Source organism: Toxorhynchites rutilus, chromosome 1, assembly GCF_029784135.1.
Source record: "Toxorhynchites rutilus septentrionalis strain SRP chromosome 1, ASM2978413v1, whole genome shotgun sequence".
NCBI lineage: Eukaryota > Metazoa > Arthropoda > Insecta > Diptera > Culicidae > Toxorhynchites > Toxorhynchites rutilus.
The window spans coordinates 194,675,235-194,687,361 of NC_073744.1; the positions used below are offsets into that span (position 1 = coordinate 194,675,235).

The 12,127-nt window shown below is 39.4% G+C and overlaps 1 protein-coding gene across 3 annotated transcripts in view; it reads left to right on the plus strand.

Annotated features, from left to right (window-relative positions):
- LOC129765802 (aminopeptidase N) overlaps nucleotides 1-12,127 on the plus strand; it is a 77,048-nt gene that overhangs the window by 59,474 nt on the left and 5,447 nt on the right. For all 3 annotated transcript variants that reach the window (XM_055766236.1, XM_055766248.1, XM_055766239.1), the window contains 2 exons: nucleotides 2,603-2,742; nucleotides 2,804-3,464. In XM_055766236.1, coding sequence (XP_055622211.1) covers nucleotides 2,603-2,742; nucleotides 2,804-3,464 — 801 coding nt within the window. The remainder of the gene's footprint in view (nucleotides 1-2,602; nucleotides 2,743-2,803; nucleotides 3,465-12,127) is intronic.

Below are 12,127 nucleotides of genomic sequence, written 5' to 3' on the forward strand. Positions count from 1 at the left end.
AAGCGAGATCCGGCCAGAAGATGGTCGGGCCCTCGTGCTGCTTCAATAGTGGTAGTAAGCGCTTCTGTAGGCACTCCTTAAGGTAAACCTGCCCGTTTACCGTGCCGGTCATCACGAAGGGGGCGCTCCGCTTTCCGCAAGAGCAGATCGCTTGCTACACCATGTACTTTTTGGCAAACTTGGATAGTTTCTGCTTGCGAATCTCCTCCGGAACGCTGAATTTGTCCTCTGCGGAGAAGAACAACAGGCCCGGCAGCTGACGAAAGTCCGCTTTGACGTAGGTTTCGTCGTCCATTACCTGGCATTTACCAGGCTTCGTCAGCATTTCGGTGTACAGCTTCCGGGCTCGCGTCTTCCCCACCATGTTTTGCCTTTTGTCGCGGTTAGGAGCCTTCTGAACCTTGTATGTACGCAGGCCCTCCCGCTGCTTGGTCCGCTGGACGAATGAACTTGACAAATTCAGCTTATTGGCGACATCCCGGACCGAACTTCTCGGATCACGTCTAAACTGCTTAACTACGCGCTTGTGATCTTTTTCACTGACGGAGCATCCATTTTTGCCGTTCTTCACCTTCCGGTCGATGATTAGGTTCTCGAAGTATCGTTTCAGTACTCTGCTGACCGTGGATTGGACGATTCCCAGCATCTTACCGATGTCCCGATGTGACAACTCCGGATTCTCGAAATGAGTGCACAGGATTAATTCACGACGCTCTTTTTCGTTCGACGACATTTTTCCAAATTTACGAAAAATTGACAGTGAAGCATGGCCAACGTGATCTATACACTCTTATCTGATTATAAGCGAAAGCTGAAGATATAATTCCTAAAAATTAAATTTCTACAGCGTTTTTTCCGTGATGCAATTTGATGTGACACACCCTTTACTATCGGTAAATGGAGAATAATACATTCTACGCATCAACTCACATTATGGGCTAACGCCCGATTCTAGCCAAAAAGATTGCTCGTTGCGTCGGGGAGGAAGCGAGTGGATAGTGGTGCAATCGAAAGAAAACATACCCAATTAAATCGGCAAATTGTTAACTTTTTTACTATACTCACTGTTCATGTTTCTAGCGAACAAAATTCTGGATTAATTTCCTGTCTAATGATATATAACACAACATATGTCGCAACAACCATTTTGAGTAATATGCGTTTGAAAACTCTTAGTAAATCGTTACATTTTTCGTAGAGTGACCCCCCTATATAGAAATCAAAGACATAGTCCTATGTCAAAATTACAATGAAACTCTTTTGTACAAACATTAGATAGCACTGAGAGACCCGATAAATTGATGCTTTAACTGAGTAAAGGATGCGAACGTTTCGCGGAGCAATAAAACGCAACAAAAAGTCCGAATCGAATCTAGTATGAGGTAGTGGCGGAGGCAAAAGCACCAAGCACCAATTTCCACCTTCAGTTTACCATCAAAGAACGTAGGTCTCAACGCTAAAAAATATCTTCCTCCCATCAGGCTTGAAATGCGCAGTACTTTGACATTTCAAAAACGCCTAAATATATACAATAGCCAAACATGAAATTCGAACACATTACAATTACTCAAAAGTCAATCAATCCCAGTAAAAAAACTAAGGAAGTTATCTGTGTAGGAAATTGAGAAACCATAAAATTTCCAAAAATAACGATTTTAAAAACCACTTGATGAAAAAATTGATAAATATTCCTTCTAAATACACCAAAAAACTCGTTGATAAGGCCAAGAACAGCTAAAGATAGTTGCAATGAACAAGGGATACCATACTAATGATGAAATTCGGAAATTGGCCAACGCCTTCGAAACCGAGCAGAGATTTCAACCAGCGTACGATTATGAGTTTGAGTCGATTTTCATACATTAGAACATACATTCGCCATTTTTAGAGAAATAAAAACCATTATTCTCAAAACAGATAGCAAACCGTTTAACTCTCATATATGACACTATGACTTCATCTAAATAGAATGTCCCGAAAGCTTGTTTTCGACATTCAAAAAAAAAAAGGGGGGAAAGAGATCTGCATGAAGGAGTAAGACTACGGGTTTGAGTCACTGTATGCACATTGGAAAAAAAAATCTATTTTCAAAATTTAAAAAATCTGCAGAAAATCGAAGGTCGGTTCAGGACCATGGGAGGACTATCGTTTAGGACTATGTTTAGGAACGCTTTTTTCGACACCAGGTGGTCTCCTCTCTCCTTTTTTAGCACTCATGAACCGCCCCGACCATTTCAATGTTGAATTCGCAAAAAAAACAATAATTTTATGTGATAAATTGTCGTTTAGGGGGTCGGGTCAGAGCCACCTTCCCCTTTCCCGCTTCAGTTGTAATATGCTGGCGTTTGGTATGTGTTTTATTCGGAGATGAATCACGAGCACAAATTTCGAGGTTTTCACTAAAAATACACGAATACAGTGTTTTAATTGTGAATCAAACATTAATACATTATTAAACTAAACAAACATATTTTCCTTGCAGCGTGATCTTGAACGAATTTGAAAAATTACAATGTGTTTAAAATTGCCATGCCGAAATGTAGCAGTGATTGAATTTTAGAACAAATTAAATCCTAACATAATTTGTTATTTTATTTTATAGGTTAATGATCGAACCAAACTTTGAACGCTCAACCAACAATGGTACGGTTACGATAGACGTAATGCGAGACCCATCCTACGCGGATCAAAATCTTCCCATCATTCTTGACCTAAATCAAATTGAAATTTTGTCTTCCAGAGGTAAGTTTGTAAAATGTGCCAGTGTATCATTCAATGTTAACAATTTAATCGCCTTTTCCAGTGCTGGGTGTCGACGGCTACGACATTCCATTCAACGCGCACTACGGAGCGAACAATCTCTCGTACGACATCAAACTCCACGAGCGAACGGAACACTCGCAAAATGTGACCATCGTGCTTGAGTTCGAGAGTACGCTAAGTGACACCCTGCAAGGGTTCTACCGGGGATACTTCCTAAAGGAACACACCAACGGGAAAAGCTGGTTCGCTAGCACTCAGTTTTCTCCGATCGACGCTCGACGTGCGTTTCCTTGCTTCGATCGGCCCGATTTGAAGGCAACCTTCGATATATCGCTGGTCCATCCGGAGGAGAAAAAAATGGTCCTCTCGAATATGGAGCACGTGAGGACAACCGTGTCCAGACCGGGTTTTCTGCGAGAGGACTTCGAAGTGACCCCCCGAATGAGTACGTACCTCGTGGCGTTCATTGTTTCCGATCTACAGATGGTTCAAAGCTCGGTGGGATTCACTCCCCAAATCAACATCTGGACCAGACCAGAAGTTAGCAGAATGACAAAGTATGTGCATCAGTTGACAATGAAAATTCTGCCGTTTTTGGAGCGATACTTCGACTTGAAGTTCAACCTGAAGAAAATCGATATGGTAGCAGTTCCGGACTTTGGATTTAGCGCCATGGAAAACTGGGGATTGATTACGTTCCGGTGAGTATACACCACTGTTCGTTATTCTTTATTGAATGCGTCAGTTTACTAGTTGGAATTTATAGACATCTAAAATCTGACCACAAGCAGATTTGGACGCACAAAATGATGTATAATTCGTGAGAACCTTTCCTGTTTCCTTAATACAGTGATATAAGATTTCACCGCTTCGTCGAAGCTTACACTCGATATGTCCGCAGAATGTTTCCACAAACAATTGAGAGAGCTTATTTGTTTCGGTTCTGAATCAACATAATGAGCTGAGTTAATATTTTATCATAGCTTTGGAGAAATAGCAAACGGATCATCCGAACATCTCTAGATTTCATTTTTTTTGTACACTTTCTGAGAAACTTCCGAGTATCATCCTGCGGACATTTATCTCGATAAAAACTTTCATCAGTTGGTTTTCGTAAAAGAGTAACCAATGTACTGTCACAGAATTGTAATTTTCACCACTAGAGGCGTTCTGATTTGTTTATTGCCACTAAAAGTTCAACATTTCGTGATTGTTTCTTCCATTTCCGACGAATTATTTACGACAAGTCGTTTCCGGTTGTCGTAGTTTGTTAACTAGTTGTTTTTCATGTGGCAAAGTCTTTGAAATTTTGAAGCGCAAAATAAAATACAAAAAATGTAACAAGTCGAAATGTTATGAAACGTTGTGCCACGATAGGGAATTGTTTCTCTTGAAATTCTATGCAAAAATTTGAAATTCCGTGCAAAAACAAACAGTTTTCAAGACAGAAGGCTGCGGAGATATTCACAAGAAATATAAAACTATTTTTGTGGACTGCCGATAGGCCGATGGTCTGGCCGGAAATCCACAGCTGGGGCAGGAAGACTCCGATTTTCACAATATAAACGGACAGCCATACAGCAATTAATGATTGAAAAAAATGTATTACCGTTAATTAGGTTCCACGATGGTCCCGTACTGACCGGACTTGAGTGAGTTACCACTACAGAAAGAATAATATCGCGATAACGGTGTGAACGTCATTAACCCTTCAACGGGCCGTGAGAACTAGGCATGTAATCAACGCAAACTCCAATACAACGACATGTTTAGATGCTAAAATACACAAAATATTTTTTTTCAATACACAAAACAATCAAAAACATTGAAAAAATTGGTAACAAAATAGTTGCCACTGCCCGGTTAGCGTAAAATGTTGGTGGCAATATAGATGCCACCTGCCCGTCTAGCGGAAAAAAATTGATGGTAAAAATGTTGTTTTTGTATTTGAAATTTTGATGTTGGTTTCATCAAAATCAATTAATAAAATTCATGATCAGACTCAACAGGTCATAAACAGTTCATATGTATTGAAAACTTCAACAAAATGACTGTTTTTCAATAAATTTACGGGAAATTAGCTCTTGCTGCTCTAAATTGGGAGTTGTTTACACAAAAATGGGTCCAAAATGAATAGTTTTTGATTTTTTCGCGCTCAAAAAAATGTCGCTAGACATAAGAACAAGTTACCACATAAGGTTAGAAGTGATAATTTATTGTTAAAGAAGAAAAAATAAATAAAATCGTTGGTGGCAATATAGATGCCGGTACCCGCTAAAGGGTTAAGGAAAATATGAACTCCCCAAACTGCCAGGAAATCCGCCCAATCAAAATTTATTGGGGTACCAGTCTTCCGTGCTTCTCATAAAACACTGTGTACTAGAAGAACACGATCACGCTGTTTTCGTAGTTTTGTGTTTGCACACGCACATCATTTTTTCGTTCCTGTGTTTGAAAGTGTGCTCCCGTGGCCGAGTGGTTAGCGTCAAACCTAGCATGCCGGGGGTTCGGGTTCGATTCCCGTTCTGGTCGGGGAAATTTTTCTTCAAAGAAATTTCCTCTGACTTGCACTGTGGTCACGCGTATTCTAGAGCTTGCCACTCAGAATGCATTCAAGGCGTGTTATTTGGCATAGAAATCTCAACTAAGTACTAATGAAAATGACGCAAGTAATATTACGTTGAGACGGCGGAGTTCCTCTAGGAACGTTAGTGCCATATAAGAAGAAGAAGAAGAAGTTTGAAAGTGTGACATTGTTTGAATTCGTGGTACGTATGGATACTTTGTTTGATCCCAATGTTCCACATGATGTTCAAACATGGTGTACAGTTTCTCTTCCGTTTTCACCTCGAGCAACGGCAGTGTGTAGAGTAGAAGAAGCGAATTGGCCACCACACTACCACACTCAACACACAGTGTGTTGGTGTATTGACATGGAAAAAATGCTTCCGTATCATGACAATGGGTGCTTCGTTTGAAATTTTGGACAAATAAAACACCTCTGTATCTGTTCTGAGCAAAACAAGCGTCAATTGATATCAGAGTTCTTCACAATTTATATCATTATTTAGTGCACGCATCAATACATAAATTTATTTTTGTAACATCCGCTATTTGCACACGTAATAAAAATTGGATATTGGATTGGACGTGGCGGACATCTTTAGTTACCCACATCAAATTTCGTTTACAAAATTTCTGTAATTTTAACCAAATATCAAGTACCAGACTTATTCGGTAGTGTTTTACAGCACATTCTGTGAATTCAAAGTCAACTTTTACCGCATGATCGGTGAAGATTCCTGGATTCCAAGGAAAATTATGTCTCATGTTGATTAGGTTGTCAAGTAGTCGTAGTAAACTGTACAGGTCTTGAAGCATTACGGTATAACATAATGCAAAACGTCCGATAAGTACTTGGCCTACAAAAAAACAAAAAATTTAGAGAAGTGGCGATTTATTTCTCAACATAGTCTCCTTTTAGCTCGATACACTTGACCGAGCGATGCTCCAACTTCTTTAATCCATCTGAAAAATACGTTTTCTCGAGGTCTACAAAGTAGGCCTCCGTGGCGGCGATGACCTTCTCATTCGACTCAAATTTCTGCCCGGCGAGTGACTTTTTCAAGTTTGGAAACAAAAAAAGTTGCACGGGGCCAAATCTGAAGAATACGGTGGATGGGGCAGCAGTTCGTAGTGCAATTCGACCCATTTGGCCGTGGCGACGGCGGAATTTCCCTCGTATAAATTATTCTGAGTTATTATGAGCAATTTTTTTTAAATTCGCTTTTTTCGAAAAAATTATTTTTTTGCAATTTTTCATACTCATTTCTCGATATCTCAGGTATAGTACCTGACCCAGTCCCGAAATATTGCCCTTTTTATAGCTAGAGTGTCTACTTTTCATAGGAAATATAGAAAAACAAATCGGTGGCAGTCACTTCTTCGATTTTCTGACCGCGTGAAAAACCATAGTGGGCCCTATAAAGGGTTAAACACTGATCAATGATAGTTTAATGTATTTAACTTCGGATGGAAAATGGGCACCGGAGATGTTCTAAATAAGTGGACTTTGGAATAGTTCGAATTTTGATAGTTTCATTCTCTTTGTCTATTTCCTGTATTTCCTGATTGGCAAAATAAAGTTCCTTTTTTTGAGGAGAAGAAAAATTAAACACATCATAATCATTCTTATTTATGGTGTTCTTTTCAAATTCCATTCTTGTTTCATTGAGAAATAAGTTTTTTTCTGGGAAAAAACAGTGACAATAAAGTGCTTCAAATAAGATTAACTGAAGGCAAACAAAAACATTTCAATAATTGACCTGCTTCAGCTTTCAAGACATTCTGTAAGCACTTCGGCTTGCTCTCTACAAGGATTTTCAGGTGTTGTAAGCCGCTTTCCCACGGGCGTTCCAGGGCCTCAAAAGCATTGCTTTTGTTGGAGACACCGGTTTTGTCGGCCCTAGCCTCGAGGATTGCCCACAGGTTTTCAATAAGGTTAAGATTCTAGCATTGTGAGAGCCATTCAAAAGGTTTGATGCTACACGACCGGAAGAATTACTTTGGCCGTGAACGTTATCCTGATGAAAAACGAAGCGCTCAAAACCAAGATGAATATATGGTACTAGGTGAGATCGTTTCATCACTAAGTTGGTTAGCGGAGCGGTATTCTAAAAACAGTACGGAAGAAAGCAGAAGGGGAATCATTTGCTTGAAACGTGAGAGGGACAGACTGATCACAAGCGAGGTTGTGCACAAGCGTATTGTGTGTGGCTACAGAGTGGTTTTGGGATATTGTCCCACCTCAGGATATTCTTCTAGGCGCCTTACTTAAAACATAAACAATCGATGAAAACTTATCTAAAATATATCGATTTTCACAGTGGGCACTTTATTTCGTCACTGTTTTTTTGTTTTTTCTATTCCCTAACTGGACACGACGTTTAGAAATAGTCGCACTTTAAACGGTCGTAAAAATAGTCGCGTTTGCATTTGACAGATAAATATGTCATATTTTTTTTTTTTTTTTTATTAAATCGTTTATTTTTACAGGCTCAGTTAGTTAAGTTTAAAGGAGCCAAACTCCTATCTGTATAGTTACAAGTATACATAAACATTTTTTATTAATTCTAATGTTAATGAGGTAGAGAACCGATTACTCGCGGCTTGCTCGAGTTTAGAAGGGTGACATTTTGTTTCAGGAAAAGGATGGGATATAAGGATATGTTGACAATGTTCACACTCACATTCGCACTCACATTCATCATACTCAATTCTTAAGCCTATCTTATATCTAACATGTATTTACATTTCACCTTATTCTATTGTTAGTAAGAAGGGATTTGATTTCTCGCGAAGGAAAAGGAAAAGGAGAATATAAGGATATAAGGACAATCACACACGAAGATCGATAGCTTTTAGGAAGACATATATTTGGGACATGTAATCAAGGTCTAACCGAGCCAACACATCTCTCACCGGCACATTGGGCTGCCTTCCTCTAGCCCGAAGAGAGTTTTCTAAATTCGATCTGGCAACAAGATACTCCTCGCACGACCAAACAACGTGTTCGATGTCGTGGTAACCTTGGCCACAAGCACAGATATTGCCATAGGCAAGATTAAAACGAAAGAGTAGCGCGTCTAACGAACAGTGATTGGACATGAGTCGAGAGAAGGTGCGAATAAAGTCCCGACTTAAGTCCAGACTTTTGAACCATGGTTTGAGGCTAACCTTAGGGATAATCGAGTGAAACCACCGACCCAATTCATCTTCGTTCCACTTACGTTGCCAGTTAGCGATGGTATTTTTACGGACTAAAGAATAAAATTCATTGAAAGCGATTTGACGCTGATAAATATCGCCTTCAATTGCACCTACCTTTGCTAATGAGTCAGCCCTCTCATTACCCGGAATTGAGCAATGTGAAGGGACCCAGACAAAGGTAATGACATAACAGCGTCTGGTTAAAGCACTCAAATTTTCTCGTATTCTCTCAAGGAAGTACGGCGAGTGCTTTTCCGGCCTCACTGAACGGATAGCTTCGACAGAGCTAAGACTATCCGTTACAATGTAATAGTGTTCAACAGGTCGTGAGGCGACGCTGTCCAGCGCCCAATGTATTGCTGCCAATTCAGCAATATACACAGAGCAAGGATTCTGAAGACTGTGGGAGGTGCTAAAAAATTCGTTGAACACTCCAAATCCTGTGGACTCATTCATAGAGGACCCATCAGTAAAGTACATATTATCACAATTGACACGCCCATACTTTGCATTGAAGATCGTAGGAACGATCCCCGATCGATGATAATCTGGAATTCCATGGATTTTCTCCTTCATGAACAGATCAAAATGTACAGAGGAATTGATGTAGTCAGGAAAACAAACACGGTTGGGAGTATACGAAGAAGGATCAACCTGCATGGAGATGAATTCATGATATGAGCTCATGAATCCTGAATGAAAATTTAGCTCGATAAGCTGCTCAAAATTTCCAATCACCAATGGGTTCATAACCTTACACCGGATGAGGAACCGAAGCGATAATAAATTGAAGCGATCTTTTAGTGGGAGTAGGCCTGCCAAAACCTCGAGACTCATGGTATGCGTTGAGGGCATACATCCCAACGCAATACGGAGACAAAGATACTGAATTCGCTCGAGTTTAATGAGATGTGTTTTGGCAGCTGATTGAAAACAGAAACTGCCATACTCCATCACTGAGAGAATAGTTGTTCGATACAACATTATAAGATCTTCGGGATGGGCTCCCCACCAGGTGCCGGTAATTGTACGGAGAAAGTTTATTCTTTGTTGGCATTTTTTACTCAGATACCTAATATGGGCCCCCCAAGTACATTTGGAGTCGAACCAGACCCCAAGATACTTGAATGACATAGCATGAGTGATCGGTTTACCCAAAAGTTGAAGCTTTGGTTTTGCTGGTCTATGCTTCCTAGAAAAAACCACCATCTCTGTTTTCTCCGTGGAGAATTCGATCCCTAGCCCAATGGCCCAGGTTGAAAAATTGTTCAAAGTATCTTGTAAGGGTCCTTGCAGGTCAGATTCGTTTGATCCTACGACAGACACCACTCCGTCATCTGCAAGTTGTCTTAGGCTGCAATTTTGTGTAAGACAATTGTCGATGTCGCTTACATAGAAGTTGTACAAAAGGGGGCTTAAACATGAGCCCTGGGGGAGGCCCATGTAGGAGATCCGATTTACTGTCGAATCCCCGTGAGAAAAGTTCAACTGTTTCTCACAAAGCAAGTTATATAACATATTATTCAATAGAGGCGGCAGACCCCGAGAGTGTAATTTGTCTGACAGGACCTCTATTGAAACTGAATCAAAGGCCCCCTTTATGTCCAAGAATACTGAAGCCATTTGTTTTTTTCCGGCGTAAGCCATTTGAATTTCTGAAGAAAGCAACGCAAGACAATCATTCGTCCCCTTGCCCCTGCGGAACCCATATTGTGTATCTGAGAGTAGGCCATTCGTTTCAACCCATCGATCAAGGCGAAACAAGATCATTTTCTCCAACAATTTCCGTATACAAGAAAGCATTGCTATTGGGCGGTACGAATTGAAGTCGGACGCGGGTTTTCCGGGTTTTTGAATAGCTATAATTCGCACTTGTCTCCAATTATCTCTAACAATATTATGCTCCAGAAACCGATTGAATAAATTCAACAAGCGATGTTTCGCCACATCAGGGAGGTTTTTTAACAAGTTGAACTTAATTCTATCCGTTCCTGGAGCCGAATTGTTACAAGAAAGGAGAGCAAGAGAGAATTCTACCATCGAAAACTCAGAATCAAGATCGCACCTATCTTGTGGTATATCTCTAAATAAATATGTCATATGTGACAAATCATATTATCGTGTTTGCATATGTTTTTGCAAGCAAGTATTTTCGAGAAATTTGAATGATTGATAACAGCACGCAAAATCCAATTCTTAAAAACGTTCAGCATCGTTGGGATAATATAGACACAAAATATCATTGTTTATACGGCTGCTACTCCCTAGGATTATCACGATTATCACGCAAAGTGTAAATCAACCATTAGTTTCTAGAACGTATTTTATGAACGAGAAAATATAATAAGTCTTAGCAAACGACAGAGTTTTTCCGAAAGTTTGATGTGGACAAACGAACCTGGCTGATGAACCTGGTTCTATACTACATGCATATCAAATGACTTCGAAACCCTTGGACGGAAACTACGTCCAGACAGGTCCAGACTATCCAGATAAAGTTTCAATGTGGATGACGGATGGTGCTTGTATACATTGTGATGCGAATATTATAAAATTCCTCTCTTCTGAGTGCTGTTCAACGCACACTTATAAAATTTACCTTAAATAACTGCATGAAATTATTTCCAAAATGCTGTTATACTTTTGGCGATAAGTTCAATTAATCGGCTATGTACTAAAAGCTACAAAAATGATCAATGTTTTGTTTATTTTATTCATCAAATAAATCCGTGCAAGAAAATCGGTACTAAAATTAGTGATTAATATCGTTAGCATAATTAATTTTCAATGCTAAATTCTGAATTCGTTTTTGCATGAACATAGGAAGCTTTCATAACGAGGGAGTCAGTTCGTTCATACAAAGTATCGTTAGATGACAAAATACTCTCGATAATATTATAAGCCAATTGTAGACTATGATATGTCGCTTGAAGTTGGTTTCCTTCCGAGAGTGACACTGTTCGGTACAGGTGAAGGTATTGATCCGGCGGAGCTTCTGTCATGACCTTCGAACGCATATCTCCCGATCTGAAAAAAATGAAAGAGTCTTGGTATCACTGGTTTCTTTAGTATCAAAGTTAGATAGTAGTGATATGTTATATTTTCTTACTATTTTGTTTTTCTCGGTATTTTCATAGCCGTTTATATCATGTTCTGACTACAGGAACTTCAAATTACGAAAATCAGCATCTTCACCAAGAAACTTGCTCGGAATATCATCCGTCTTCTGGAATGCTATAAATATTTTTTATTACAAAAAAATACAGGAAAATTATTGTAGTCCAACCGCAAAATTACACATCGAACCTTTTTTTAACACTATTTCACCAGTTAATTTATTTATAGTTTGTTTTAATTTTCGGATTAAATCACCCCTCGTGAAAAGCGACGATTTAAACAGCTAGCTGAAATGACCTCAGAATCCAACAGTTACTTGACTGTTCACAATATAAGAAAAATTAAAAAGCACATAATAAATAAGATTTCAGGAATGATGAGGATGTGTTTACTTTATATTTTAACCGGAAAAATGAAAGAAATGAAAAAAAACGGGCTGGGTACTTTATTCTGCCAATTACTGTATATAATCATTGGA